This window comes from Gavia stellata, chromosome 10 (genome assembly GCF_030936135.1).
Source record: "Gavia stellata isolate bGavSte3 chromosome 10, bGavSte3.hap2, whole genome shotgun sequence".
In the NCBI taxonomy this organism is placed as follows: domain Eukaryota; kingdom Metazoa; phylum Chordata; class Aves; order Gaviiformes; family Gaviidae; genus Gavia; species Gavia stellata.
Genome location: NC_082603.1, coordinates 23,754,168 through 23,768,720, shown reverse-complemented (window position 1 = coordinate 23,768,720; position 14,553 = coordinate 23,754,168). Strand labels below are relative to the sequence as shown.

The window sequence follows — 14,553 nt, the reverse complement described above, 5'->3', positions numbered from 1 at the left end:
TGCAAAAGTAGCTGTTTTGCCATAGCACTGTAAGAGCAGGCAGCATTGGCTGTGGCACAGAGGCTGCATGTAGCAGAACAACAGTAACTAACTGCTATGTGCAGGTGATGCTACAGAACAAGAACAAGTCCCCAGACTGCTCTGACACAGGTGATCACTGCTGGTAGTCACCTGCAGACACACAGTAAGGCCCACCTGGCCAAGAGGCAGGACACAGCAGAAGCTAGGGGCACAGACATACTGTGTTTTCAGTTGAGCCTTACTGCTGCCCTCTTAGGGGCAGGGGCCAGTTCAGAGCTGGTTCACTGCTCTTGTGTACTCTCACCTAACCCCACCGCAGGGCTGGGAAGGTAATTAAGGGCTAGGAAGTCATCCAGGCTACAGCTTTCCCCTGTGGTAGAGCTGCTGCACTGGTGGTCAGCATGAAGATGGCACAGGTGACATACCCTGCCTTACCTGGGATAGATACAGAAGTACAGCCATTGCACAGCATCCTTCTTCTCCCAGGACTTCAGGGCTGTGCTAGCTGCACAGGGCTTTAGGGCTGCATACTAGCTCTAGAACAAGAGCTCCACCACTTGCCCAGATCCCAAACCTCAGGGAAGAAGGGCTTGGTTCTGTGAGCTGTGGCCTCTTCTTCCAAACTCCATAAAAAGTCAAATTAAAGCAGTTTATTAACATTTAAAATACTGTACAGTGTGTAAGCCAGATTTTCCCCCTCCCTGCAACAGCCCAGTGCCCTCATCGGATGCCCTGGTGAATGATGCTGCTTTTGGCACTATTTGCCTTCTCTCTCTCCTTCTTCTTTACGGGGTCCATCTCAAAACAGCGCCAGAGCCGCAATGTTTCATCAGCAGCTGCCGAGGCCACTGTTGCACCATCAGGGCTCATAGTCAGGTTCAAGACTCTGGCAGTGTGACCTGAGGAGGAGGTGTGCAGTCAGGGCTGGACTGATGACCACATGCCCTGGTCCCTCTGTTTCTACCACAACGGTTACATTTACTACCATATGCCCCATCAGCCCCACCAGGTTTGCATAGCTGGTCCTACACCATGCTGCAGCTGCATGAATTCACACCCTAGGCATGCATTTGAAACAACAATGTTTCTTCAGCAGCCCACAGGAGTGCCTCCCTCTAGCAGCATGCCCCTGGACACCATTCTGCATCAGTGATGCTCCAGGCTAGACCACCAGTCTGCTCAAACCAAGGATTACATCTGCCTTCAGCCTCTAGCAGCCCTCCCTTCCCCAGGCAAAGGGTCCAGCCTACCTCGCAGCTCAGTGACCTTGGCCATCGTTGGATACTTCCATACAACCAGCTGATTCTGTGCAAAGCCATGGCCTGAAATGAACTCCTTGTAGTTCGTTGACCACAGGATAGAACAGACCTGGGAAGAAGCAGTAATGCAGGTAAGACTAGCTGCTTGCACTGATGCTCACCACCCAGAGATGAGCATGGTCCCCTCCTTCCCATGCCTCTGGGCCTCAGGAGCCAGCAGCTCTGTAGAGGCATCCTGCCAGGTGTTTATCTCCAAGCTGATGTTCATGTCTCACCTGGGAATGGGCATCAACAGCACTGAGGCAGGTGCCAGAGCACACATTCCAGATGCGGATGTGTCTGTCACTAGTCCCACCTCCAGTGGCTAGAACATTTGACTGCCATGGACACCATGCCACAGCCTGAAAGAAAGGGGTTAATTCTAAGTCATGCAAGAGGCAACCTATGCACAGCCAATGCTGCACATCTGCCTTGCACACAGACATGTGCCCACACCTCACCCACAGCAGCCCTGCACTCACCTTGACAGCACCCTGGTGCTGAGTGAAGGTTTGTACAGGAGCAAAATCTCCACTGTTCCCCTGGGTACATGGCCAGATGTTCACCAGGTTGTCATTGCCACCACTGGCCAGGTAGCGGCCATCTAGAGACCACTTGAGTCCACACACCTCCTGTGTGTGGCCGGCAAGTGTGGCCACATGATGCTCAGCCACTCTGACATCATGGTGGTGGATGTGGCCAGTCCGCGCCCCACTGCAGAGAGAAGGCTTGCAGGGTCAGGCTGGCACATATTTTCACCAAAATCCATTTATGTGCTCTTGCAAGACTGCTGTACCTGCCACTGGGTTTCGGCCAGTGTTACCAGCTTCGCTGGCCTGTTGGCATGAGCAAAGCAGCCATAGAAGCTCTTTGACTTCAGCACAAAGGGCAAGAGAGAAGGGAGGCCTTCTCCCCATAGACCCAACAGAACACACTGAGTAAGAATCCCAAGCCAGGACAGAAACTCCTCTCTGCCATCCCTAACCTGCGCCACTCACAGATATAGGATAGGAATCTGCAACAGCTGGACACTGTCCTTCACCCACCCCCACCCACTGCTTTACCTGGAGAGGATGTAGCTGTTCCAGCTGAGGGACCCCACACGGGAAGAGTGGCTGGTCATATTTCGGAGACGTTTCTGCTGCTGTATGTCCCATAGCTAGAGAGGCAGAGCAATAAGTTCTCCAGAGGATGAGGAAACCTGGCCCTGTTGCTTTGCCCTAGGAACCTCACCGCACAGGCTCTAGCATTCAACCTTGTCAATATGAGAGCAGAGATCAATTTGTGTCTCACGCCTATAGAGCAGAAGGTAACTCCAGGTGTCAGAAGACCCCAAAACCAAACTGCCTTGCTGCTGCAGTTGGTCACTTGCTGTGCACATTTCCACCCCACACCAGTCAAGACAAGTCAGGGTGCATTGCATCCTTCTTGTGCTAGCCAAGCTTTTGCCCCAAGGCCCCACAGCTCCAGCAATCCCTAGACAACACCTCTAGTTTTACTCCTCACCTGGACCTCAGCATTACTTGTGCCAACAGCAAGGTAGTTTCCTTCTTTAATCCATGACACAGAGGAAACATAATCATCTGGATGCTCCATCTGCAGCAGCTGGATAATCTCCCCAGAGGTGTGATTCCACAGATAGACAGAGTTGTCCAGAGCCACTGCCAGGAAGTTCTGAGAGCTCCAGTCAATGAGATTCAGATCTACAATTTGGAAGAATAGTGCAGGTCACACTGTGCTTACCTGGAGAGCCCTGCCCATCACCAGCACTAATGCCAGATCTTCCACCTGCACCAGGTGTGCGCACATACACACAGAAGTAAGGAGCAGTCTTCTGGATGTCACCATGCCCAGTTAGTCAGGTAGCCCCAATCCAAGTCACCTACACAGCACTCTGGACCACTGTTTTATAAGGCTACACAGGGACACTGCAGAAGTGGTCCGTGCCAGCCTGGGTGCTTAAGGTATTGAAACAGCCCTGTTACATTGTCCTAGGAACTGCACTCAAGTGCAGTATGATCTCAATGCCCAGCACTCAACCTTGCAGCCTACTTACAATAGTCATTGCGGATCTCCGGTGCATCCAGGATCCGGTCTGGCATTGAGGGAATATATCTGCCATTCTTCCTACTGGATCCAGGTGTCGTTTTCTGACTGTAGAGCACTTTCAGGTTATTCTGATAGCCTGTGTGCAGAAGAACAGATTTGTTAACCTGAGTTACTGTTTCCTCCCAGCTGAGCACTGCTCACCCCACTAGAAATCCCTTCCAGTGAAAATAAGTCCTGAGAGAAAAGATGCACTCAGATGAGCAGAGCATGCCAACATCACAACTGCTGAACCAGGGTGAGCTCCAACTCCCTAATTCACAAGAACAGGTTCAACAGACAAGCACTTGGTTTTCTGTATCCCATTATGTTTAGTGACAATTAAGCTACAAAGTGCACAGCAGAGAGTTTGAAATTTTGCAGACCTTGGGAAGGTTTGCCACCTGCAGTACAAGTGAGCAACTGGCAGTCATTTCAACTTTTGTAAATAAATTCACTGTAGCTGTTATGCAGCCCCTCAACCTCAGGAACCCTAAGGAGGGAGACGCCAGTGTGCATAGGAGCTCTGAGAAGAAGCCAGTTGATCTCTCCCATGTCCACACACAGGGCCCCGGTGTTGCTGTTCCCCTGCCCAGATCTCTCCAGCTGAGTCAACTCACACAGACCCTGTATCATACCTTCTGGAGCATTCTGTGGCTTTCCACTGAGGCGGAGGATCTTTGCCTCTTCTATATCAAAGCCATTCAAATTCACTGCCCAGGCTTTCTGTTGCTCCTACAGAGACAAACCACCCTCAGTGAGATGCATTTGAAACACAAAGCCCATGCTGCACTTAAAACTGCAGCTGGCAGAGCATACACCTAAGTTTCCCTCCTCCTAGAATCAGGAGGTATACAGCTGTGCTGTGGGAGTCAGCTACAGATAGGCAGCTCAAAGTAGCTTTTCCTCAGACATTGGCACACTGTCCTGCTCACATTTTCATACAGAAGAGTAGCAAGTTCAGTATCTCATTGCCAGTGGGGAAAGCCACAGCCACAAAGGACCAAATGCTTCATAAACAGATTTCAGAACACAGTGTACACATTCCAGAACAGCTCCCCATGTAGACATTGTCCTAGAATAGCTACCACCATCAGTTTCACTATGCACAGGCTCACAGCTTTGTGTCTTTGTAGCCTGCTATATTTTAATATTAGCTATATTAGTCCAAAGTTGAATTTTGCTACTAGAAGTGGCACAAGCTAGAGTGAGCTGAAGCAGAGGTATAAGGCTCTGTGCTCCTCCCTGTGCCTAGGGAAATGTCCCTACAGAGCAGCTACACTCAGGCTCCTGTGTAGCAGCTGTGTACCTGTTCCACTTGCAGGCTCTACAGCTTTCCTCCTCATCTCAGGCTCCTGAAGCCCAGAGCTGGAAGCAGTGATGGCTGAGGCTGTCAGCCCCATGCACCCACTTGATAGAATTTACAGTTTGCTTCTCTGTAAAAGGCCAGGATTAGGTGTTTGGTAGTGATCTTTGTAGAAATTGTAACTTAGCAACATGCTCACCTTCTTGGTAGGAGACTCCTCAGCAGGGTCATTCTCTTTGGTTAAAAGGAAATTGGCCATCTCCATCTGCATAGTACTGCGGTTGGGAATGTATCGATCCCCTCCGGCCTTTGTTGGGGTGCTCTGGATTTTGGATCCAGATTTACCTGCATTCACATGCATAAATATTGTTTTACAGCTATTGAATAGCCTGTATTCGATCTTTCACAAGACAGCAAACCCAGCACTCTTCAACATCACACCTACCAGACAAGTGGGACTCAGAAAGCTCATGCCATCCAGTCACAACTAGCTCATATTCTGCCCCCCCCGTATAATGCACTAAGCTCTGTTTAGGGACTGCCAAAAGACAACTCCTTAGGTCTAGTGCACCAGTTCCAGAGTTCACAGATAAGGGGAGGACGCAGAGATATGTTACAGCATGTAGGGAGGACGCAGAGATATGTTACAGCATGTAGGGAGGACGCAGAGATATGTTACAGCATGTAGGGAGGACGCAGAGATATGTTACAGCATGTAGGGAGGACGCAGAGATATGTTACAGCATGTAAAGCTGTCAACAGACAGTTCTACCCACTTGTCCCAACACAGAGCTGTGCCAGCAAGGCTCAGCTGGAGGGTCAGTAGTTCACCCCATCCCAGTGCACAGAGCTCTGCCCACCTCGTGCTGGGGAGAAGGTGGGTGAGTCCCAGAAGCCAGGCAGTGTAGCCCACCTCCTCCTGCCTGACCAGCAGGCCGGCTAGGGCAGCCTGGCACAGAGCCCCGCAGCTACCGGCAAGCAGCCCGAGCAACTCTCCCCGCACCCAACCTATGCCGCTGGTGGTCGCCGCTGCTCACCGGGTGTCCTGGACGGTGTTTTGCTGGAGCTGTGGGAGCGATTGGCCGGCTTCATGGGCGACACACCGGCGGCGTGGCTGGGCCCGGGGGCGCCGCTGTCCTTGGCCTTGCGCTGCCACCGCGCGGGCGGCGCGTTAGGGATCGGCGTGTCCAGCTTCAGCAGCCCGTGCAGGTCCGCCTCGAACACGAACTGCGCCATGGCGCTGCGGGCGGACGGCGTCAGCGGGGCCCCACGCAGGGACGCCGGCCGGGCTCCAGCCCTCCGCCGCCGGACACCCCCTCCAGGCCCCTCCTCAGGGCCCTCTCCGCCGCCGGACACCCCCTCCAGGCCCCTCCTCAGGGCCCTCTCCGCCGCCGGACACCCCCTCCAGGCCCCTCCTCAGGGCCCTCTCCGCCGCCGGACACCCCCTCCAGGCCCCTCCTCAGGGCCCTCTCCGCCGCCGGACACCCCCTCCAGGCCCCTCCTCAGGGCCCTCTCCGCCGCCGGACACCCCCTCCAGGCCCCTCCTCAGGGCCCTCTCCGCCGCCGGACACCCCCTCCAGGCCCCTCCTCAGGGCCCTCTCCGCCGCCGGACACCCCCTCCAGGCCCCTCCTCAGGGCCCTCTCCGCCGCCGGACACCCCCTCCAGGCCCCTCCTCAGGGCCCTCTCCGCCGCCGGACACCCTCCCCCACGCCAAGGCCGCGTTTTAAGGCCCCCTTCACCACCAGGGTCTCCCTCATGACCTACTTCGCCTCAGGGCGCGCCCCCCCCCCCCCCGGCGGCTCCTCAGGCTCCCCCCGGGCCCCCGCCGTAGGATGCCGGCCCTCCCCGCCCGCCGCGGCCCAGCCGCCGGCCGCCCCTCACCTCCGCTCTGCGGTTGAGACTCGCACAGCCCTACTCCGCGGCAGCATTTAAACCCCGCGCGGCCGCTCCTCCCATTGGCCGCTTCAAACCCAAACGCCGCGCGCTGCCATGGCGACCACGGTCCGCCGCGCCGTGATTGGCTGGGACGCGCGGCGGGGCGGGGCTCTTCCCGCCCGGCGGCTGCGCGTGCCGCTCGTGGGTGGGGTGGGGAGGGGACGGGGACTGGGGGGGGAGGGCAGCGCCGCTCCGCTTCCCTGCGGGCCCAGGGGGCCGCGGCGCCGCGAAGGAGAGAGGAGGCCGGCTGGGTGCGCGTCTCGTTTATGTCGGGGCGGGGGGCGGGCGGCTCAGGGCGGCCCGCGCGGCTCCCAGCCGCTCATGAGCAGGTAGGACTGGTTGGCAATGTCGGTGCTGGGCAGCCGGCCGGCAGCGTGCTCCGGCGGCGGGGGTGGCGCGCCTGCCTCCCCCCGCGGGCCGGGCAGCACCTCCAGCAGGCAGGGCAGGACGGCCTCCTCCGGCGGCTGCTTGTAGAAGGCGTTGCCCTGCGGAGAGACAGAGAGGCGCGGTGGGGGCAGCCCTTCGAGCTGCCCCGTGGGGGCTCAGCCCCGGCGGGCCCAGCCCCGGCCCCCTCACCTGGCCGTGCTTGCCGCTGTCGTGGAGGAAGCTGCCCAGTGTGCGGTGCAGGTCGGGGACCGGGGGCCAGAGCTTCTGCTTCACGTTGCTGGGTGAGGGGAAGGAGGCATCAAAGGCAAACCCCGGCCCCGGGGTGCCCTGACGCCCCTGGGCAGGGTGCCCAGGCCTGGTGCTGGACCCCCCCCTCACCTGCCCCAGGCACAGCCCTTACCTGTAGAGGGAGGGGAAGGTGCACCGCAGTCCCAGGAGCACTCCTGTGAAGAGCAGCGGCACGACTGTAACGCTGGGGATGATCCAACCTGTGTTGAAGGAGGAGCACTCCAACTGTAGCCCTCACGACACCCACCACCACAGAGCCCTTCGCAGCCCTGTCACCCTCTGCCCGGTGCTCCCCATCCCCTGTCCAGCACCCTCGGTCTCCTGCCCTTGGCTGTGTGGCTCCTCTGGCTGCAGCCTCTGCTCCTGCCCCATCCCTTACCTGCATCGGCCATGGCGTCAACCACGACAGGTTTGGACCAGGCGCTCCAGCTACCCTGGTACCACGGCCCGCTGGGCTGGGCCCGCACCTGGGCATGGTAGCGGGCACCTGGCTGTAGATCCAGGACTTCTTTCCTGGCTGCCCGTGGGACCTGCAGGACCTGCGGGGCAGAGCTGAGCCGAGCTGGAGACAATGGCGGCCGAGGGGCAGTGCTGGGGTGCAGGTTTGTCCTGCCTGACCCCACGTGGGCCACGTACCAGCAGCCAAGGTGGGCTGCTTGGGGGACCCCCGTCTGTGCCTTACCTTCCAGTCATGGCTGTTTTCCTTGGTGTAGCGCACCTGGTAGTCCAGCTGCTCTGCCAGCACCTCCAAGGGCGGCAGCCACTGCAGGCTCAGCCGGCCCTGAGACACTGTCGCCTGCACGAGCTGCGGGGCATCTGTGAGCACTGTTGGGGACAGGGACGTGTTGCTGCCATGGAACAGGACGTGGGATGCTGCGTCCCCCACCAGCCGGGCAAAGGCAGGGCCTGCGGTGGTGGTGGGACTTACCAGACTGGTGCAGCCAGAAGGGCTCCTTGAAGTAGCTGAGCGTGGGTGGCGCGTGGGGCCGGGTGATGTTCACCAGGACGGAGATGGCACTGCCAGCCCTGGGCTGGAAGGTGCAGGAGTGGGTGCCCTGTGCCCCCACACTTGTCTCCTTGCACTGCTGCCATGCGACATCCCTGCGAGAGGAGTGGAGAGCCAGCCAGCCCCACCGTGGTGGCCCCACTCCCCTTGCCTGCTACCAGCCCTGCTCCGGGGCCACCCTGTCCCCACAGCCAGCGCTGCCTTGCTCCTCCGACATTTGCCCAGGAAAGCCAGTGCTGCCCGTAGTCGGAGGGGCGGTGTGGCCCCAAGTGGTGGTGGGAAGGTGGGAAGTCGATGGTGGTGGGGCAGGGCAGGGCAGGGCACAGAGCCAGGTGGCACAGTGTGGGATGTAGGATGCTGAGCAGAGCTGGTGGTCCCTGGGATGTGCTGCCCCTCCACCTGAGTGCCATGTCCCTGCCATTCCCCTTACCTTCTGCCAGCCCCGCTCGGAGGTGCCTGGTAGAAGAGCTGGTGGGAGCTGTGGGGCTCTGCGGGGTCCCAGCTCCACTTGCAGTGCACATGTTGCAGGTCAGGGGTGCTGCAGCACAGCCCGATCTCTCCTGGGCAGGCAAGAGCCAGGGCAGGGAGGGGGCTGCTTACCCCCGGCCCTGCAAAACCTGGGTGCTGCACCTCACCTACCCCAGGACTCCCATCCCTGGCAGCCCCAGGTGTGGGTGCCTCCCTGCCATGCCAGCAGCAGGGATGGCCGCTCACCAGAGGAGCGGGGTGTCTCTGCAGCCACTGCCTGTGACCAGGGTCCCCAGACGCCGTCCATGGAGGTGCCGTCGGGCTTGGTGCGCACCTGGATGTGGTACCTCACTCCCGGCCGCAGGTCCCGGAGGACCACCCAGGTGTTAGCCTGGACCAGCCCCTGCAGGAGAGGAGTCAGGCTGGAGAGCTGCTGTGGTCCTTGAATCCCCCTGCCCATCCCTGGCCCCTCTGTGTACCTGCCCTGCTCCCAGGGAGGCTGCGACTGCCCCAGCTGTGGGTGCATGGGTGCTGATGGCTGGATGGATGGAGGGGTTCCCAGGGCGCTGCCCACTGGGGTCCAACGCGGTGCTGCAGAGCATCTCTGGGGAGCTAGCAGGGCAGCACCGCACCTCATAGAGGAAGAAATTCAGGTAGTCGGCGAGTGGTGGCTGCCACGACACGCAGAGCTGCCCTGCAGCCCCAGCCCAGTGGGCCGTGATGTTCACTGGGGGGGCGATGAGACCTGAGGGGAATGTGCCAGTGCATTTGCCCTCCTGTGGCAGCCGCCATCTGGGCACCCCCTGGTCCTGCTGGAGGACATCCGATGGTCCCCCCAAGGGCTGCTTCCATGCCCAGCATGCAGAGCACAGGGTGCTGCTAGCCCCCACGGTGGGCAGAAGGGCGGGGGTCCAGGGACTGTCCTTGTGTTGCACGGGTATTGCCCGTCGGGAGGCACTCACCCACTGCGTCCACACTGAGCTCCCGCCAGTACTTGGTCTGGTTGGTGGTGGCGTCCAGGATGCGGAGGTGGAGCTGGGTAAAGAGCCGCACGTCCTGGCCGGGGAAGACACAGACGTGCCGTGTCCTGCCGGCCCCATGGTGCCACATGGAAATTGTGCACGCCGTGGGCACGTCCCTAAGGAACAGAGAAGCGGGGTCCTGCAGCACCCCATGCCTCTTGCCTGGGGCCAGGTTGGAGGATAGGGGACCTGGAGGACGGCACTGGAACCTCAGCATCACCAGCTCCTTCCCTGTGCCCCCATCCACTGCAGGGCACCATCCCTATGGGACTGAGGGACAGCCACAGTCCAAGCCCTGCCACAGGGTGTGTGGTGGCTGCTATGTAGCTCCCATGGGCTCTCCACCGTCTCTCCTTGCAGCTGGGAGCCACTGGGATGGCACAGTGAGCTGCAGCACCCCAACCCTGCTGCTCCTTGTGCGGGCAAGGGGAAGGCTGGGCTGTGTGCCCACCACCTCCTACCTGCTGTACCAGTAGTAGAAGTGGCATATCCCACTCGCTGCCTCCTCCTCATCCCAGAAGCAGGTGAGGTCCTCGAAGGAGCGGGAGAAGCAGAGAATGTCCTCGGGCACCCCCACCAGCAGTGCAGCATCTGGGAGGAGTGTGGGCGTGAAGGAACCCCTAGACACAAACCCATCCCTATCCCGTCTGTGACCCCCTGCCACGTGCCCGCTAGCTAGCTCACCCCTGAGGCCAGTCTGTTCAGGCACCTGGGGCAGTGTGGACATGGACGGGGCGCAGATGCCCTCCACAAGCTTGGCGGGGAGGAATACTGCCCCACTGCTCCACCCTCCTCAGCACGCGGTGTCCTTTGGGACAAACAAACATCCCGAAATAGCCCTGCGGTCAGAGGGGGGCTTGGGGCCTGGCCCCAGCGATCGGCGGGAAGCACCCCTGCCCTGCTCACGCCGGAAGGCGCGTGGAAGTGAGATAAGGAGCAGCAGCTCCCCCAGCAGAGGGAAAGGGCCTCGGGGCTGACATGGGGGTGTGTGGTCCTGAGTAGAGGGGGGATGCTCCCATCCCAGTCCAGGCTGTGGGTTTCTCTGCCCCACTTAGCAAGCCGCCCACCTTGTCATTGCAGGGATGAACCGGGGCATCACACCCTGAAGGATCTCCATCCCAAGCACCAGTGGCTTTGCTGGTACATGGGCACCTGTCCCCATGACTTGTCAGGGAAAAGAGGACAACCCCAAGATGCAGATATGTGAAGCACTGGCATGGCCTCGCTGCCCCCAGCATTGCTCCAGCACTCCCTTCTCGCCCTACTGCCTCTGCCCTGGGACCTGCTCCAACCCTCCTCCTCCTCCTTTTCCTCCTGGGATGTGCACCCTTCCCCAGGGGCTGCCCCCAGCTGCAGGACCCTACAACAAGCTCCCTGCCAGTGTCTGGCGCTGCTCCATGTGCTGAGCGCATCTGTTCTCTGCTACACACCACCTGCGCTACCAGTTGAGCCCACCCTTGGAGAAGAATAAGGGACAGTCCCCAAATGTCCTTGCCACCTTCTCGGTGTCCCTCTGCTCTCCCTGTCCCTTCCCTTGCCCTGACTCCCCAGCCCTGTTTCTCCTTTCCCAGCCCTGTGTTGCCTTCCTCCCCTAGCCCACGTCCCCTCCTTGCAGATCACAGCATCCCCCACCTACTCTTCCCTTTTTGCACCTCATTGCCCCCACCCCAGACCTCATGCTGACTCCGTGACCACCCCCGCTCCCAGCACCAGGGGATGGGGTGGCCAGGTCTCAGCAGCCCAGTGGCACAGGGACCCATAGCATCGGTGGGAGGCCACGCTGGTCCTGTGGGTTACCAGAGAATCTTTGCCGGGTGCAGGCCATTTCTCAGGAAGACGAGATGCATGGCTCTGCAGCCTGCATCAGCCACACTTGGGCAGTGGCTCGGGGCACGACAATGCCACAGAGGCTGCGGGCAGAGGGAGGTCGAGCCCAACCCCGTCCTTCCTCCCACTGCCCCTACAGGAGTGACTCAAAACGTGCTCCCGAGCCTGCCATGGCCAGAGACCTAGGGTGGGGCTGGAGAGACGAGCAGGAGATCAACAGGATTTTGTTCAGTTAATGCTTTTTATGGTGTTATAGAAAGTGTTAAAAGGGCTAAGGAGGGCCTCAAAGAAAGCATAGACAGGCCTGAAACAGGAGAAATCTGGGAAACTCCTCTGCCAGGCTGGGGCCAGCTACCGGCTGAGCCGAGGATGCTTGGTGGGGCAATAAGATCACAGCAAGGCTGGTGCAGGAGCATTGGGATTAGCCCAGCAATGCCACAGCATTACCTGCGGTGCAGAGCTGTGCCGTCAGACATTAACTTGAATTTTGTTCAGACCCTCGTCATCGTGACGATGAGACCTTTTGATGAGCAGGGAGCCCCTCTGCCACCTGCGCGGGGCTGGGAGCTGCAGACTGCCATCCCGAAGGGGTGCCCGGGGGTGGCCAGGTCCTGCTCACAGAGAGCAGGGACGTCCCTTTGCTCCAGGCAGCCGAGGGTGTCCCACAGGTGAGAAGGGGGCTCCATTGCCCACCTTGAACATCCACCGCCCACCCTCCTGGGATGCCCCCTCCCCAACCCTGCAGGTTCTGGCTGCCATAGGGTGCTCACTGCCCATGCCTGGCACGCCAGCTCCTCTCTGGCCCATTCTTTGGGGGAGAAAATGGCCCCAAGGACCTACCTTGGGCTGTCACCGGCTCGGGGGTGCACAGTGATGGTGGGCTGCAGAGGCTGAGCAGGACGGCAGGGAGCAGTGAGAGCAGCCAGCCCCGGCGCAGTCCGGCTGCCATTCCGCACCCCGTGTGCCGGGGCCACGCGTGCCGTGCTCAGCCCTTCCCAGCGACCGAGGAGCTCCTGCAACTCCTCCGAGTGATACCTTTATCTGGGAAGTGGCGGCTGTGCAGCTCAGGAAGCCTGGCTCGAGGCTCCCCCCACCCCACCGCCAGCACTTCCCCGTGCCCGAAACCACTGTGCCACGGCCCCTCCGCCGCCGGCCGCAGTGCCAAGAGAGACTGCTCCTATCAGATAGGCAGCACGTCCTGCCCTTGTGGCTACCGGCACGCCGGGAGGCTGGAGTAGGAAGAAAAACAACCCCTGAGAAACCAGGGAGGCCCCCACATGGGGCAGGCAGGGCAGGGCAGGCTGTTGGGGGCTGCAGGCACGTGGGACTATGGGGTAAGAGGTGGCTGCTCCGGCTCCATCCCACCCTGTGCCACCTGGCACTGGTGTATGCCGGGTCTGCTCCGCACGGCCCATCGGCACTGTCCCTGTGGCTGTGCCAGCAGGAGGGCTGCAGCCATGGGGGGCATTGAAAGGGCCTGCACAGATGCTAGTGGTGCTGGTACAGGAGCAGGGCCACCGTGGTGGGGTCCCGCAGGCACGCCTAGCCTCGTGCCAATCCACCACCGCCACTCCGTGTGGGTGGCCAGAAGGGTGTCCCGCCCTGCTGGGGCGCAGCACTGCGGCACAGCACAGGGAGCACCACCCAGGGCATGAGGAGCCACTCACACATGCGTCCCCACCACACCGAGGGTGGGTTGGCGTCTCCTTACCCTGCAGCAGCCAGGGACAGCACTGGCAGCATCAAGGGGAGATGAGTGAAGACGGGAACAGCCAGCACCAATTTGTCACAGTCAAATTTCGTCAAACCAGTCCCACTTCCTTCTCCATCCGGCTACTGGGCTTTGCCATCCTGGAGTCAAAAAGCAGAAAGCCCTTACTTTGAGCAGGGCTGATGATGCTGCCTCAGGCACTGTTCCCAGATGGCAGTGTAGGAGGTGGCACGTGTCAGGCTGCCTACGAGGGGCGGTCCCCATCCCCATTTCACTGGGGACCTCAGTGATGGGGCAGAAAGGCTGTTTACTATTGGCTGCGGTTGACACTAAAGAGCACTGGAGGCCAGAATGGGAAATCAAAACGGTATTGACTGGGTAGAAACACCTTCTGGGGAAAAAAGACTCTTGTCCAGAAGGGCAAATGCCTTGGGGTGGGATAATGGGCTCTGCAGGAGCAGCCCTTGTTTCCCATGGATGACAGAAGATGACTAAATGGGCAGCTGGATGGCATGCCTAGGACTTAGCAAGCTGAAGCCAACAGAGATGAAGCCCATCCGCTGTCAATATAACAAACTGCAGCAGTGCAGGACGAGGGACTATAGCCCGGGGCAAGAGCTCCTGCGGGAGGGTCAGTGCAGAGCCCAGGTGATCCTCGAGGGATCGGCATGCACGAGAATTGCCCCAGTGGCACGCGTTTGAGCAGGCTGGTTGAACCCGACAGTCCCTTTGCAAGATGCGGGAAGTTACCCTATGTCTTGGCACAGCGCCGGGCAGGCGCCAGCTGGCGGGGGTGGGAAGGGTGTGGAGCTGCACAGCTGCAGAGGGTTCAGCTGGAGGAGTGGGGCCATCCGTTCCATGAAGAGCGGCCGGCTGAGGGGAAGCTGCAGGAACAGTTTTCAAGCATGCGAGAGGTGGCTCTGCAGAGGAAGGACATAGTCTGTTCTCCATATCCCTTGGGGACAGGACAAAGTCTTAATTGCAGAGGGGGGAGATCTCAGTTGGATACTAAGAAAACCCATCCCCATGGTATGATAAGACCTGGGGCTTGTCTGGGGGCGCTGGGGCATCCCTGGGGATCATCAGAGGGCCCCAACAGGGACAGGATCCCGAGAAGTGCCCACCATGGCAGCAGACCATCCGGGCCCCACATCCTGTTCCCTGCTGCTGTCAGGGGGCAGACTTGGGACCACATCTC

At 59.8% G+C, this 14,553-nt stretch overlaps 2 protein-coding genes across 2 annotated transcripts; both read right to left on the bottom strand.

The window, feature by feature from the left end:
- Positions 1 to 704: 704 nt before the first annotated feature.
- On the bottom strand, positions 705 to 5,946 carry CDC20 (cell division cycle 20). Its single transcript, XM_059821938.1, has 10 exons — positions 5,748 to 5,946; positions 4,910 to 5,055; positions 4,043 to 4,139; positions 3,376 to 3,504; positions 2,826 to 3,022; positions 2,384 to 2,478; positions 1,802 to 2,033; positions 1,556 to 1,681; positions 1,272 to 1,389; positions 705 to 920 (listed from the first exon to the last, which is right to left on the bottom strand). The coding sequence occupies exons 1-10, from the start codon at positions 5,944 to 5,946 to the stop codon at positions 742 to 744; spliced, it is 1,518 nt and encodes a 505-aa protein (XP_059677921.1). The 3' UTR covers positions 705 to 741.
- Positions 5,947 to 6,936: 990 nt separating this feature from the next.
- On the bottom strand, positions 6,937 to 12,593 carry MPL (MPL proto-oncogene, thrombopoietin receptor). The gene is made up of 12 exons (XM_059822189.1): positions 12,485 to 12,593; positions 10,279 to 10,408; positions 9,758 to 9,933; positions 9,275 to 9,540; positions 9,042 to 9,198; positions 8,758 to 8,887; positions 8,250 to 8,422; positions 8,004 to 8,146; positions 7,701 to 7,860; positions 7,434 to 7,521; positions 7,223 to 7,310; positions 6,937 to 7,131 (listed from the first exon to the last, which is right to left on the bottom strand). The coding sequence occupies exons 1-12, from the start codon at positions 12,591 to 12,593 to the stop codon at positions 6,937 to 6,939; spliced, it is 1,815 nt and encodes a 604-aa protein (XP_059678172.1).
- Between the last annotated feature and the right edge of the window lie 1,960 nt (positions 12,594 to 14,553).